This window comes from Nothobranchius furzeri, chromosome 5, assembly GCF_043380555.1.
Source record: "Nothobranchius furzeri strain GRZ-AD chromosome 5, NfurGRZ-RIMD1, whole genome shotgun sequence".
Classification (NCBI taxonomy): Eukaryota; Metazoa; Chordata; class Actinopteri; order Cyprinodontiformes; family Nothobranchiidae; genus Nothobranchius; species Nothobranchius furzeri.
Genome location: NC_091745.1, coordinates 9,067,184 through 9,083,732, shown reverse-complemented (window position 1 = coordinate 9,083,732; position 16,549 = coordinate 9,067,184). Strand labels below are relative to the sequence as shown.

The window sequence follows — 16,549 nt, the reverse complement described above, 5'->3', positions numbered from 1 at the left end:
AATGAAGCTGTGGGATCCCGAGAGTAAAGGTTTTCGCTTATGCAGCGACCACTTCATATCAGGTACTTAAACCAACGTTTCCTCAACTGTGTATGGTATTTATTTTAAATGCTTTTATTATGATTCTTAGTGGGCTTCCTAAACTTATTTTGGCGTGGCTTTTTCTGTCTTATTACTCATAGCAGCAAGTAAACATCACGTAAAACGTTTCCTCGTGAGTTCTGCGTGCTGCCGTTTCCGTGTTTTATGATGACAGCAATTAACCGGCTAAGCTGTATTTAATTTTTAAGCAATGGTTGATCAATTGTCAGATCACACATAAAAAGCACTTTGGATTGCTATTATCTGTCTCACCGAGACTACTTACGTGTAAATCTGTTATTTGTCCGTCCATCCACCCATTTTCATCCGCGTATCCGGAGTCGGGTTGCGGGGGCAGTAGCGCCACTTCCCTCTCCCCAGCCGCCGGAGCCAGCTCCTCCGGGTAAATCCCAAGGGGTTCCCCGGTCAGGTCCGGTGTTGTGCCGGTAAGAAGTCCGCTCCGACAGCTTCTGGCGTTTTTAAAAAGTATCCCAGGGGCACGGTAAGGGTCGGAGATGTTTAGTCTATTTAATTTCTGACTATATAAAATGATTTCTTCAGTTTTAAAGTGTGAAGTAAACTCTGACAAAGTAAAATCCAAGCGGATCCCGTTCATGTTCATGATTACATCCGTGTTTGTTTACCTTTTTTGCATGCCAAAATGGCGTCCACTAACTGAGAGTCACGTGGGGTCCGGAGCTCTATACTCTTAAATTATCCTTAAATCATCATCTCCAAGATCTCTTTAAATAATTACAAAACAAAAATAGAAACATCCTTCATGAAAATCCTAAAAACATTCAATGAAACTAATCTGCATTCCTAGAGCAACTTCACAGGTCACCCCAACCCCCCCCCCCCCCCCCCCCCCGCCCCGCCCCCCCATTCTTCCTGAATGGAATGCCCCGGAACCTTCTTTAGGTGCTCCAGCTCCCCAGAACTCTTTTAGCTGGAACACTTCCAGAAGCACAAGGGAAACAGGTAAGTACAAACATTCAATCATTTACCACTTTAAATCCTCAATATTCAAACCAACTCTTCTTCTTACAGGTCCAAACGCTTCACCCCTTCCAAATAAACATTAAAACAATCGTTGAGCCTGCTTTCATTTATCCTTCAATCATAGCAAAAGCCTGTGTAATGGACTTGCTGCATTACAGCCGGTAATATCTGAATCCAAAGGGAAATACAAATCTTTGAAATTTCAGGGGCCACTCCATCTGTGAAATCACCACGCTGGGTGCCTTTCCTCTGGACCGCCAAGACCTGCCATCTCACACTGGTATTGTAGACCTGCACACTGGCGTGGCATGGTTTTTATGAATAATCTATAGATTGTTAAATCATACAGTCAAACTGATTTTACAACCCGGGCATCACAACGTCTCTCAGATACATAACAAGGTTTTGCTACAAAACATCTAGCATACATTCCATCATTTCATTCATAATTTGTCATGTAATCATTAGTTTAGAAAGACAGAATTATATTCATTTTACATTTCATTTTTAAAAACTAGAAACTTGACTCTGAATTAATATGAAGTGTGTTCCCTGAAAAGTTCAAAGAACCTAAGGTATTATTAAATCAAATATTCAATGACCAATCAGATTGATAATTCATATTTATATGGTGTAGTGTAATGGTTTATGGCTCTTTTATGAAAGAGGAACCATTCTACATATCAATTTGAGATATTAATTTTAATAAATTAATAACCAAATTTTATAGAAATAAGAAGACTCAAAGGTTGTTTTCATCGATAAACTGACAATCATATCCGTTTGTCTGTGTTTCAGTTCAATGAAGAGACAAGTCTGAAAGTTCAGAGTTTTAATTCTTCAATTTAAACTAATGATTTGAAATGACAATCATAGGAAAAATAATCAACATTGGCAACCTTGTTGGACAATCTTTAACAGTTGATATTTTAAGCTTGCACAAATAGACCTTGTGTTGGATGTGCTAAGATTTGAGAATGATGGAATTATGACTGTGTGCATGTATGTGTGAGATTGCTTCAGGGAGAGAAAAGGCGAATCTGAGTGAAAATGATGGTTTGAATTAAACTTAGTTCTTATTAGAAAACTGCATCAGAACGCTATCTGTCGTGTCCTGCCTCACCGTACGTAGGACCCTCTTTTCGGATCCGGACCTCGGAGGATGTTATCGAGGTCACACCTTGGCAGGCAGAGGAGACAGAGGTGTGCGACGATCCGGTCCAGAGTTGACCTCGGTACACGTTGATGAAGCGTTTAGCAGATGTGCTTTCTCAAGTTTAAATTAACTCAGAAATCAAAGACTCTGGACGAGTCTGCGTTAGCAGTTGCATTTCATCTATTCTGTCTGGCCTGACAGGAATAGCGTGGGGGGGGGGGGGGGGGGGGAGAAAAGAGCCGACGGGGCTCCGTTCCCCCGTTGGCGTTTGTTCAGCACGTCCGCTCTCTCTCGTTGTCAAACTCGACCTGACTAACTTACCAAAACCCACGTCTCTTCCCAAAGCAAACTTGTGCGTCAGAGCAAATGTGTTTTGGAGTTACTGTGAATGCAGACCTGAGTGAGCGAGTGTGAAGGTCATCACTAAAACATCTCCCAAAACATTATTTAATTAAGTATACTGATTCATAATCATTCATTTGATTAAAATACATTTATAATGAGCAAAATGATAAAATGATTATTTAGCATTAATAATGAAGAAAAGGAAGTTTAAGACTCTTTATTATCATGGCTAGACTTCCTGTGAGAACTCCTTCTTCTGGAGACCAGATGTTCGGTTGTTGTGGGATCGTGTAGACTCGCTGGCGGCTCAGGTCTTTATCTGTGGGTGAAAGATGCTGGTGACCCAGCTTCGACCAAGCCGGGCAAATACAACCTTTGGCACAGAAAAACCCATACTTCCTCACGCTACAATGGAATACCACTTCTTATTGATCATTGAATAAATGTAGCTGCATCCATCATGCTACAGGAGGTACAGGACTTTGACAAGATTTCTAGGCACACCCAAGGTGTTGAGGGGATCAGTTTTGGTGGTCTAAAGATCAGGTCTCTTCTTATGCAAACAGTGATCTCCAGCTTTTACTGGAGTGGTTTGCAGTCGAGTGGGAAGCGGCTGGGATAAGAATCAGCTCCTCTATCCGAGACCATGGTCTTGAATCAGAAGGGTAGAATGCCTTCTCCATGTTGATTCCATTCCCGGGCTGCTCTGGGTGGCTGCATGTTGGAGTAGCTCTGTTAACTACATGTAAGTTTTTCCTTTTATGGGCATTTATTCTTCTAGCGTCTTAAGAAAAACTGTATTTTTTGGACCTTTTACTTTTTTGTTTCTGGTGCTGTGAAGCTTAGAGGATTTTACTGCAATTTTTTCACTTGTTTCACTTTTTGAGCATTTGTTATGATGTGTAACCATGGCAACAAGCTGGTTTACAATCAGGAGCAGCTGATTAACTTTGGAAAGGCTGAAATAATACCTCAACTGAAGCCACAAATCCCAAATGAGCTAAAACGCAAGAAGCGTGGATGCAGAGCGGGAGCAAAACAGAGACAGAGAAAGAGGAAATTCAAACCATCTCTTCCATCGATCATAATGGGCAATGTGAGATCACTGGCCAACAAGATGGATGAACTCCAAGCCCTTTCAAGGACTCAGCCAGAGTATTGGCAGTGCAGTATTATGTGTTTCACTGAGACGTGGCTGCAGGACCATATCCCCGATTCCAGCTTCTCTCTGCCAGGATTCCTGACTGTACGAGCAGACAGAGATCGGAAGAGGAGCGGGAAAAGAAAAGGAGGTGGAGTGGCAGTGCTTGTCAACAACAGATAGTGCCATCTGTGTCATGTTTCAGTGAAATGTCATCTCTGCAGCCCAGATGTTGAACTCTTGGCAGTAAGTTGTTGCCCATATTATTTGCCAAGAGAGTTCACCAGTGTTGTCTTGGCTACCATTTATATTCCACCTTCAGCCATTGCTGAAAATGCATGTGATGCCATCAGTTCTGTTGTGGCTAAGCTACAAACCCAGCACCCCAATGCATTTGTAGCTATATCTGGTGATTTTAATCATGCCTCGCTCTCTGCTACACTTCCAACATTTCAACAGTTTGTCAGCTGCTCCACCATAGAAAACAAGACATTGGATTTGTGTTATGCAAATGTAAATAATGCACACATGTCCAAAACAAGACCTCCTCTGGGACAATCAGATCACAATCTTGTTTTTCTCAGCTCAGATTACAAACCACTTGTTCAGAGGTAACCGGTGACAAGAACTGAGAAAATGGTCACAGGACACTTAAGAAGCCCTGCAGGGTTGTTTTGAGACCACAGATTGGATGACTCTGTGCCAAGGATATGAAGAGGACATCAATGCCATGACTGGATGTGTCACTGACTATATAAACTTCTGTGTGGAGAAAATCATACCCACCAGAACAGTGAGATGCTTCGCTAATAACAAACCCTGGATAACCAGTGAACTGAAGAATCTGCTAAATGGCCAGTAGAGGGCGATAGGGTGCTGCCCTTCCAGTTTCCCCTGTGTTTTTTATTTTTATTTTAAAAAATAAATAAATAAAATTAACAATAATCACATATTCTAAGTTAATTGTGTGTTTTGTAACAAAAATAAATCATATATATATATATATATATATATATATATATATATATATATATATATATATATATATATATATATATATATATATATATATTGGTCTCTGCCGGTCTCTCCCGAGCGGTGGAGGCTGTGTGCTGTTTTTCAATCGCCCAAACTAGACGGGACCAGTTGTCCAATTGCTGACAAGAAAATCAAAGGGTAGGAATGGGAATGTATCCAATCAGCATCAACGTTGTTTCAGAAGAATGATGGGCGATAGAGCCACCGCCAAATCTTTCGTTGGTGTTCGGTAGAACTCGGAGAGTCTCGACTCCAGCAGGTTTTTGGTCATGACTCGTGACGGTCATGACGCAGACGTAGACATGGACGCCAGTGCGCCTACAACATGGATACCGGATCTCAGCAGCCACTGAATTCAGTTCGGTCTCTTCTCCAGTATCCGTTCGAGAGGAGAACTATGGTGGAAAAACGTAATGTCAAAGAGCTTGGACCAGATCAGCCCGACGTAAAGATAAGCCAGCAGGACTAGGAGAAAGGTAAACTGTACACACGACGCTTCTCCCAAAATTGGTACACCAGAAGCAGTGGCTAGCTGGATGCAATCACGCTAATGCGTTATTTTGCTTTCTGTGTTTGTTATTCAAAACGGCTGGGATCCACAGAAGGTGGATGTGGAACTTGTGTCTCATTGGGGACTCCATTCATTCTCTGACTGAGGAATGCAGCGCATCAGTGCAGCAGCCAACAAAGAAACGGAGGACGTTTGGACAGGGAGAACAGCAGCTGGGTGCAGAGGTAAGCTGTACATTACATTTCTGTAAACAAGACAATCAGAATCAGAAATCCTTGGTTGTCCCACAAACCGGGACATTTGTTTAATAACATGTACATTGTTTAATGTGCAATAACTGTAAAAACTAATTTCAACACACATGCCTATTATACATATTTAATCACGTAAATGTGTATTTCAAGTAAATTTGTTCATACATGAATCTGATTCCATTTTACTTGTTACACTTCTGCTGCAGCAAACAAATTTCCCAGCTTTTGGGACAATAAAACATTTCTGATTCTCAATGAGATGTTTTTACATTTGAAGTAAAAACATCTAATTGAGAACCAGAAATGTTTTATTGTCCCAAAAAGTGGAAAATATGACATTTGTAAGAGGATACTGATGACATTATTTCCTATGAAAGTGTTTCCACTTTCCATAAGTCCTAACAGAGTAAATTTCTGGCATTTTGTCTAAGTAGTGTTTACTACCATTACTGTAACAGTGACCTGCTCATAATTTTTCGTGTTCACTCAAATGTTGAAATTAAACAAAATGTTTTTGTTACTTGCCTCTTGCATTGCCTATTTACCATTTATGGTCATGTTATTTTATGTGCAATTTAATGCAGTATTTTTCAACCTTGGTCCGCAAGGCAGCGTGCCAATAGTCAGACACACCTGGATTAATCAGTTTGTCCAATGATGTAAGACAGGAAATAAAAGAGCTGTGCTTAATTCAGGAAATAGTGAAGTTGTGCACAAAGCTCAGAAAGCATGTTTGTTTTAAAAAAAAAAATAGCACAGCCCCACCAAAAATATTTTTCACCAGCCGCCACTGCTGTACACCTCAGACTTCCAGGACAAATCAGAGACCTGTCATCTACAGAAATACTCAGATGACTCTGCAGTTGTCGGGTGTATCAGAGATGGACAGGAAGCTGAGTACAGAGAGCTGGTGGAGTGCTTTGTGGCATGGTGTGGAAACAATCATCTGGCCTTGAATGTGAACAAAACAAAGAAGATGATTTTAGATTTCAGACGAAACAGGGTGGAGTTAAACACTGTTTCCATCATGGGAGAAGAAGTGGAGGTGGTTGAGGAATACAAATACCTTGGAGCTCACCTGGACAACAGACTGGACTGGAGAAAGGACAGCAAAGCCGTTTACAAGAAGGGACACAGCAGACTGCACTTCTTGAGGATGCTTAGGTCCTTCAATGTCTGTAGCAAGATGCTGCACATCTTCTACAAGTCTGTTGTTGAGAGTGTAATCTCTTCAGCCATTGTCTGTTGGGGTAATAGCATCAGAAGCAGGGACCTGAAAAGGCTCAACAGCTTAAAAAAAGGCTGGTTCTGTTCTGGGGACGACTGTGGAACCACTGGAGGAGATAAAGCAAAGAAGGATTCTCTAGAGAATCAAGAAAATTATGGACAACCCTGAGCATTCTCTTCACAAGACTGTCCGACAACATAAGAGTATCCTCAGTCAGAGGCTTCTTCAGTTTCGCTGCAACACTGACCGCTACTGGAGATCCTTCCTGCCAACAGCCATTGTAATATACAATAACTCTTTGACGACTTGATTATTATTATTCTGAGCTACTACAGCAATCAATTTCCCTCTGGGATTAATAAAGTATTTTTGAATTGAATTGAATTGAATTGAATGTCAGGGACGAGGTCCTGCCTCAAGTGGAGGAGTATAAGTATCTCGGGGTCTTGTTCATCAGTGAGGGAAGAATGGAGGGTGAGATTGATATGCAGATTTGTGCTGCATCTGCAGTGATGCAGGCGTTGTACCAGTCTGTCATGGTGAAGAGAGCTGAGCAAGAAGGCAAAGCTCTCGATTTACCGGTTGATCTACGTTCCTACCCTCACCTTTGGTCACAAGCTTTGAGTAGTGACAGAAATAAGATCATGGATACAAGTGACCGAAATGAGTTTTCTCAGCAGGGTGGCTGGGCTCTCCCATAGAAATAGGGTGAGAAGCTTGGTCATGCGGGAGGGGCTTGAAGTAGACCCGCTGCTCCTCCACATCGAGAGGAGCCAGTAGAGGTGGCTCGGTCATCTGGTCATGGAGCCTTCTGGAGGTCTTCCTGGTGAGGTTTTTCAGGCATGTCCAACTAGGAGGGGACCCAAGGGAAGACTCGCTGAAGGGACTATGTCTCTCGGCTAGCCTGGGAGCGCCTTGGGAATTCCCTGGAGTTGCTGGCTCAAGTGGATTGGGAGAGGGAAATCTGGGCCTCTCAGCATAAGCCTAATTTATACTACTTCGTCAGTTCCACGAGGGAGAGACACGCACGGACAGACAGGGACAATCTGCCCTCATACTTCTCCGTCTCCCAGGGAGTGTTGCAAAGCAGTTGCCCCCCAGGTCAACATAGGGCGTAGCTCTGTAGTATCTGTATCCTGTCATGTATCTGGGCCAAGACATTGTGTTTATATTGTGGGTTTTCTTTTTATTCAAGAGACTTTTACCACAGACAAATTAGTCTTTCACCCTCCTCCACCTCTTCATTTGCTCGCCCTTAAACCCACGTTTCCCACCATTTCCGTCCACAAATAAAACGCTTGCTGCATATCTATTCACTCCTCCAGTAACGGGGGAATAAAACGTTCATTTTTTTGAGTTTTTCTGCGATGGATTCTTCAAACTGCTCCGTGTCTGCCGCTAGACATCCTCAGCTCTCTTTGTGTTTTTGGACGGTGCAATGGCGGCGCTGTAGACGACAGCGGCGTCTTGACCAATCACAAGCTTGCGTTATCCGTCTCGACGGATGGATGTTTAGAACAGAGAGCTTGACTCCATCTGTCCTTACAAGCCAGTCAGAGAACCCTCGGCAGGAAAGATAATGGCGTTACGTGCGTCCGTCCTGACGCAGACGGAGAAGTATAAATAGGCTTTAGGTTGTTACCCCCCCAACCCGACTCTGGATAAGCTTCTGAAAGTGAATGTGCCACCCCACAGCAGCCGACCACAGCTGGAGGTTCCGGATAAAAGGGGGAAACAAGCGACTCAGTTGGTCCAAAAAAAAAGGCAGGGGACCTACTGAACACTAAAACAGATAATTTATTGGGAGGAGCAAGGACAACGCTAAAAGTCCCAGTCTTCAAAGGCTGAAGGAGTAAAAACATAAAAGCAGTCCTAAAAACAATTTAAAACACCCTGTGCATCACTAGGGGCAGGACGGTGTCCAGTACAAGGAGCCACCTCTTTGCTCCAGCTGACTGTGTTGACACACGTAGCTGGGACCCAGTCTGCTCTACCTTGTCCTTTGGCTGTCAAGCACAAAGTGAACCTCCTGCAGCAACCCGTCTGTGCTGATTCTATGGCTCCAGCGTCGTCCCCTCACCCACTGGCTTCTTCTTCTTCTTCAGTGAGGGAGGCAGGCTAGATGCCCAAGAGGCATATTGCTGTCACAGCCGCCCAAACACACCACCAGAGAGCATCACAGCCTCTCATAAACCCCCGTCACATGCAGAAACCACATCAGGGCCCACACCCTACGCCGGTCCTCCACACCCAACAAGATCCACAGAGAAAACACTGACAGACCCGTAGCCCTCAACCTCCGAAAATAGGCCCCCCTCTCACGACCATACTGTCCACAGTGCAGGAGAACATGGCACACAGACTCAGGATCCCCACAATCACACCTCCTGTCCATGTGTTTCCCCACCAAAAGGGAAACACATGGACAGACCCACAGCCACCCACCAAACAATGCAACCCATAAAACTCCTACCCAAAACCACACCATCCCACGATGCCTGCCACAATCTCATGGCCTCCCTGCCTATCGCTGAACAATACTCAGGGGAGCCCATGGCGACCTCTAGGTCCACAACAGTACTCCTCAGCGCCGCCTTGGCCACAGAGTCCACCCTCTCATTGCCCACCACCCCCACATGGGCAGGAACCCAAACATAGCAAACTTCACAGCCACAAGCCTGCAGATCATGCAGCATCACCCTGGCAGAAATCACCAGGTCTGGTCTAGAGCCAGAGCCTGACCCTGACAGAGCCTCCAATGCAGCAGCTGAGTCAGAGCAGATAACAGCACACTCCCAGGACACGCTCCTTCATCCATTGCAAGGCACATAAGATGGCAACCAATTCAGCCATGAACACGGAACAATGGTCCTGGAGCCGACAACCAAAGCTGAAGCACAGGTGCGGGATCACCAAACCCACTGCCACTATCAGGATCCTTAGAGCCATCCGTATACAGCTGCAAATGAGAGCCCCACTCCAACCCCAATGTGTCAGTGTGAGCGTCCCGTCACAGTGTCCCGATTGATCATTAGCCCTGGCTACTTGGCCAAGGGGGTGTCCCTTTGGCTGATTGGTTAGTGCGTATGACTCTCACTCGGGAGTCTGGGGATTGAATCCCGCCCGGGCCCTCGTTTGTACACCTTGCCACACCCATAAAAAACTTAAAAGCACCAGCCACCCCACCATCACGGCATCGCCCCAAAAAAGTAAAATCCACCTCCGGTACAGGCAGATGCCAGGGCGTAACATCAGACCAGACCAGGCGCGAATAGACAGGTGTGGCAAGGTGGAGAAACGAGGGCCCGGGCGGGATTCGATCCCCTGACTCCCGGGTGAGAGTCACGTGCGTTTACCAGTCAACCAAAGGGACATCCCCGTGGCTAAGTAGCCAGGGCGCATGATCAATCGGGACATTGTGACAGGACGCTCACACTGTCACACAGGCCAATCCAGGAAGCCCAAGGCGTCCGCTCTGTCCTGCAACCGGGCAGAAAATCCACCCTCACCAAACCGACCCCGCCCTCCAAACTCCCAATGCTGGTCCAACAGGCCCGATGCAGGAGAAGCATCACCCATACCCCTGACCCTCAACAGGTACCGGAGTCCCAGCTTGACTCGTCGAAACTCCAAGGGCATCTCACCCACATCGACCAGAAGGGCAGCAACTGGGGTTGACCTAAATGCCACACTACAAACCCTCACAGCCGCCGCCTGCAAAACATCCAACCTCCTCATGGTAGTAGGGGCAGCCGAGCCATACAGGAAACACCAATAATCCAGGACCTGAACACACTCTAGTGCACCATCAGCAAGGTGCACCTGCTCGCCCCCAATCTGTCCCAGCTGAACACTGCATCACATTCAAGACCTGTCCACACCTGGCTTCCAGGCTCCAAACATGAACACCCCATGTTAGCCGCTCATCCAGCCACATGCCCAGGTACTTAAGAGAGGACACGCGCTCTTGCAGCAGCCCACCCAACAGCAAACCCACCGACGGGACAATCCACTGAAACCCAAAAACCATAAATTTGGACTTGGATGTGGACAACTCAAAGCCCCAATGCCTCGACCAAGCCACCACACCATCCAAGCCGTCCTGCACCTTGCGGAAACGGGAGGTTCCGGCCCCACTTCCAGAACGCCCCATCATCAGCAAACAAGGACCTCCCCATATCACTGCCTAAGGAGTCAAACAAGCCATTGACCATGACATTAAAAAGCAGCGGACTAATCACACTCCCCTGAGGAACCCCATTCTCCACCCCCACAGAAAACAACAACACAGAACCCACCCTACCCTGAATCGCCCTATCACGGAGAAAGCCCCTAATCCAGCGCAACATTCTCCCACAAACCCCAGCCAAGTACAGAGAAATTAAAAGCCCGTCTCTCCAAAGCATATCATTAGCCTTTTTGATGTCAAGGATCATCGCCAACCCTGCCTCCTTATTCTCCAAAGCCTGCCTAACGTCCAGATCCAGAGGCGCCACCGCGTCCATCGTGGACCGCCCCAGCCATGCTCTCCTGGACTCTTTCCTCAGTTCCTTTTAAACCTCATTTTATGAGTCCATTGCACCTGTGGGCATTCCACACCTTTTCCCATTTGTTTAAATTAGTGTCTCTGGGAGGTACCGCAAAGGGAAAGACCATTCAAAAGACAAAATTAGCATGTCAACAATAACACAATTCATGCAACTTAAACTAAGCAGTAAAATGGCAAATACAAACACAACTCATGCAACTTAAACTAAATCCAAAACTTTTTCACTTTGTGGCAAATGGATGAATTGAATTAAACATGGCTGTCCGGGCATTCCTTTTTTAATTAAATTATTTAAAAGTGATTATTTACAAACTTTATACTAATTTATAATTATAACTCTTAAAGAGCCTTGATTATAATATTGGGTGTATTATAGGGATTCTTTAAATGTTTATTTTTTACCATATCATTATAACCTGACAACCTCAGCACAGACAAAATTGTGGGGACCCTCTTCCCAGATTGGGAGCTACTGGGTTATATAGCTTTCCTGACTCCATTCCAGTAGGTGTCAGTAATGTACCTTTATGTTGGCTTCCCGACTGCTAAACTTAACAGAAGAAGACAACAAGCTGTTCGCTGAGATAGCTTGTTGTTATAGTGTCAGGTGAATATCTTGAGTCTCTGCAGTAAAAATGTCGTCAGCTCAGTCTCTGAGAGAGTTTATCAACAAGCGACTATCTGATGCTGCTGAAGAAATATTCACAGAGTTTAGAAGAAACATCGTTCAGTTGGAGGAAGAGATCGACCGTCAGCGCAGACTGCTGGATCTCACCTGGAAACCACAGATCAACTTACACAGAATAGGTATGAAACTCATGCGGGACTAATGCGGGTTTACTGAGGACAGAATCTCAAATAGGAACGTTTTGTACTCAGTTTTATGTTTATAAGGTTTAAGGTTTTTTTTAAGCTATCTGACACGATTGAGGTGAAAGTGGTCGGTAAACGTTCTCATAAGTTTTTCTGCTTTAGAGAAAAACATTTAAAGAATTTTAGCAGCCACGTGTGCTTATTTGACAATTTACGGGTTCATATTTTTTCCATTTTGACTTGCATCATATGATTAAAGTGAAGGGAGCTTCCACATTAAAGATGGATTATATGTAGGGGTGAAACTACCTACTTTCGGAGGACACACACACACACACACACACACACACACACACACACACACACACACACGCACACACACACACACACACACACACACACACACACACACACACTAAAGGTTGCTTAATTCTTCTTGAATTGATCTCAGCTGGAAACCACAGCTTAATTTACACAGAATAGGTATGAAACTCACGCAGGTTTACTGAGGATGGAATCTTGGTAAAGTCCTATACTCATTTTTTCAGTTTAAAGGCTTCATTTCTGATACTTGGTCGGGAATCTTTGTTACCAGTTGTAACTTTGTTAGCTTTAGAGAAAGAAAATAGAAAAAATGTTACAGGGATTTTAGGGACAGTGTGTGTCTATTTGTCCATTTGCAGGTTTGTTGTTTTCCAAAGAATCTTTAGATGCATCAGATTTGTGCAGATGTCCATCCATTCATTTTCTTCGCCTTATCCACTCAGGTCACAGGGGCCTAAGCAGGCCCAGCCTAAGTGAGGATGCCCAGACTTCTTTCTCCCCAGTCACTTTGGCCAGCTCTTCTGGGGGAATCCCAAGGCATTCCCTGGCCAGCCGAGAAAAATAGTCCCTCCAGCAAGTCCTGTGTTTTCCTTTGGGTGTCTTCTTGGTTTGATGTGCCCGGAAATCCTTACCAGGAAGGTGTCTAGGAGACATCCTAACTAGATGCCCGAGACACCTCAACTGGCACTTCTTAATGTAGAGGAGCAGCAAATCTACTCTGAGCCCCTCCCAAATGATAGATCCCTATGTCCAAGGGCGAGCCCAGTCACCCTGCAGAAAAAAAAAACTAATTTTGGCCTCTTGCATCCGCAATCTCATTCTTTCAGTCACTACCCAAAGCTCCTGACCATAGGTGAGGATAGGAACGTAGATCGACCAGTTCAGCTCTCTTTACCACAACAGACCGGTACAACACCCACATCACTGCAGATGCAGCAACCAATTCAGCTATCAGTCTTGCTCTCCATCTTTCCCTCATTTGTGAACAAGACCCAGAGTTACTTAAACTCCTTTCACTTGAGGCAGGACCACGTCCCTGACCTGGAGAAAGTAATCTATGGCACCAGACCCGTGCCACAACCCGTGCACGCGGATTGGGTCCACAGCGCGCGTGTGAACGGGACTCGCGAGCGAAAATATACATGGCGAGAGGTCATTTGTGCACTGGGAGGGAGCAAACTGTGTCTGTGAGCGCACAAGGATGTGCTCAAGTGACAAACCTGCGTGCGCGCGTTGTCAACGCGCACACGGCAGAGGAAAACGTGCGCGCGCGGCAGCCTCTCTGCGCGCTCGGCAGCCTATGTGCGCTCGGCAGCCTCTGTGCGCGCTCGGTTTCTGACTCCTGCTCGCTCGGCTGTGAAGGGGTTTTGGCACTCTGGAGGCGTGGCCTGTGGCAGATCTTCTCTGTCCTCTGATTGGTTAGTTTTGCCCGCACTTTACCCTCTACCTCATTGGCCCATTAGCTTCCTGTCGGACCAAAATGATGAGAGGTATATGCATATAAAAAAGTCTGATTTTCAGTAGTTGTTGTCATAGCTCAGCTGGGAGAGCGGGTGACTCTCCCCCCGGAGGATCCAGGTTCGAGTCCGGGCAAGGTAAATAATGTAGATGTTATCTTATTTTTTCCTAATTCCTGTGATATTATTTTACAGTTGTGACTGTTCAACTGTCATTAAACGTCCGAATGTTTGCTGGGCAGTATTTTAAAAAGTGCACATAAGCTAGATGGTTTTAACCATATAAAATTATATTTTTTGTGATACTGGAAAAATACATACTGAAATAAAACTACTGATTGAAAACTTTATGACTGTGGTTGTACAATATATGACTCACTAATACACTGCAAAGGCCCTTAGAGTGGGGCTTCCAGAGAGAGAGAGAAAAGTTCTTGCCTCATTAATGTATTGTTTATTTTTTTCAGCATTTAATTGACAAATTATCCTTTCAAATAATTAATTGATGAGTTACATAATTGTCCATTTAGAATTGTTGAATGGACTGAGTCAAGTTTGGTGCACTTTATATATTTCAAAACATGTTTTTTTTTATTTTAATGATGCATATAAATAATTTAAATGTTAATTTAATGAAATATTTCTATTTTTTCATTACCTCACCCTTGTTTTGACAAAAACGGGACCTTGCTGGATAATATCATGGAGAAACTATTTGTTCACACTACTTGGCTCAGTGAGGATCTGTATACCAAAGGAGGAGATACTCAGAAATCTGTCTGCAGATTGTTACAACCCAGACTGGAAGTGGTGGGCTGTAATAAGAAAGGAGACCAGACAGAGGAGTGGGGGTTCAACAACTGATTTATTTAACCAAAGTAAGGATTTACTAAAGCAAGTTAGTGAACAGAAAATGGCCAGTGAGGACTCTCCACCACACAGGAGAGACCCAGTGAAAGCAGAAAAACAGTAGGCTTTGTAGGCAGCACCACACCCTGAGCCCAGGTGCCTCCAAGGCTGCTTAACGAGCTGCCTACAACAGAAGAAAAACACAATTAAACACAAATGAAAACCCAATGAGACGGTGGGGGCATCACAACACGTTCAGGACTACCCAAACACCAGTAATTCTTGACTGCACTGATCTGAGGTGTCAATGGCCATATTCCCCTCTCTTCCAGAGTCATATATTTTCCTCAAGTTCAACTGCACTCTGAAGAGGCTCATTTGGATTGTGCCACATAGGCCAGTGACCTTTGTCTCAGCACTGTATGCTGGAACTATCAGCGACCAACCTGGGAATCTTGTGTGTTGAAAATGCTACAACTAGAGATGGTCATCATGGTAGACAGGGGTTTCTTCATTGATGACATTGTGCCCTGCAAAGTGTACAGGCCAGCTTTCCTTTCTGGCAAACCTCAAATGTCTGCATGTGAAGTTATAGAAACAGAAGCCATAACATGTCTGAGAGTGCATGTGGAGCGCTCCATTCATCTGGTCCAAGAACACAAGCTTTTTGATTGTTATTCCCCTCCTTGTATTTGTAAACAATCAGCTATATGCTGTGGTTTTTCTCCTTACCAACTTTTAAAATAGCCCACTAGTGAAGAACTGGGCAAAGAAGCCTGATGTCTGAGAACCTCAACATATGTACGGCAACCACACTGTATATTTACACACTTTCATAAAGAAACTGCATATCAAGCTTTCATTCAGATGACCTTCAACAGTGCTGCACCCTGCTGAGGGACATCCGAGTAAAACCTTGAGATGGCCATTTTCTGTTCACTAACTTGCTTTAGTAAATCCTTACTTTGGTTAAATAAATCAGTTGTTGAACCCCCACTCCTCTGTTTGGTCTCCTTTCTTATTACAGCCCACCACTTCCAGTCTGGGTTGTAACAATCTGCAGACAGATTTCTGAGTATCTCCTCCTTTGGTATACAGATCCTCACTGAGCCAAGTACTGTGAAGAAATAGTTTCTCCATGATATTATCCAGCAAGGTCCCGTTTTTGTCAAAAACAAGGGTGAGGTAATGGAAAAAATAGAAATATTTCATTAAATTAACTTTTAAATTATTTATATGCATCATTAAAATAAAAAAACATGTTTTGAAATATATAAAGTGCACCAAACTTGACTCAGTCCATTCAACAATTCTAAATGGACAATTATGTAACTCATCAATTAATTATTTGAAAGGATAATTTGTGAATTAAATGCTGAAAAAAATAAACAATACATTAATAAGGCAAGAACTTTTTAAACTTGAACATACCTACACACACAAGTCTATTTTTACCTGGAGTCTCCTCTCAAGAGTGGCTGAAGTAATATTACAACTTTGACAGAATACAAATTCTCTCTCTCTCTCTCTCTCTCTCTGGAAGCCCCACTCTAAGGGAGTTTGCAGTGTATTAGTGAGTCATATATTGTACAACCACAGTCATAAAGTTTTCAATCAGTAGTTTTATTTCAGTATGTATTTTTCCAGTATCAAAAAAAATGTAATTTTATATGGTTAAAACCATCTAGCTTATGTGCACTTTTTAAAACACTGCCCAGCAAACATTCGGACGTTTAATGACAGTTGAACGGTCACAACTGTAAAATAATATCACAGGAATTAGGAAAAAATAACATGACAT

At 44.1% G+C, this 16,549-nt stretch overlaps 1 protein-coding gene across 1 annotated transcript in view; it reads left to right on the top strand.

Moving 5' to 3' along the window:
* The first annotated feature begins 11,843 nt into the window (after positions 1-11,843).
* LOC107372909 (zinc finger protein 271-like) overlaps positions 11,844-16,549 on the top strand; it is a 34,112-nt gene continuing 29,406 nt past the window's right edge. Inside the window, exon 1 of the mRNA XM_070551378.1 lies at positions 11,844-12,112. Within this exon, the coding sequence (XP_070407479.1) occupies positions 11,941-12,112 (172 nt within the window). The 5' untranslated portion in view covers positions 11,844-11,940. The remainder of the gene's footprint in view (positions 12,113-16,549) is intronic.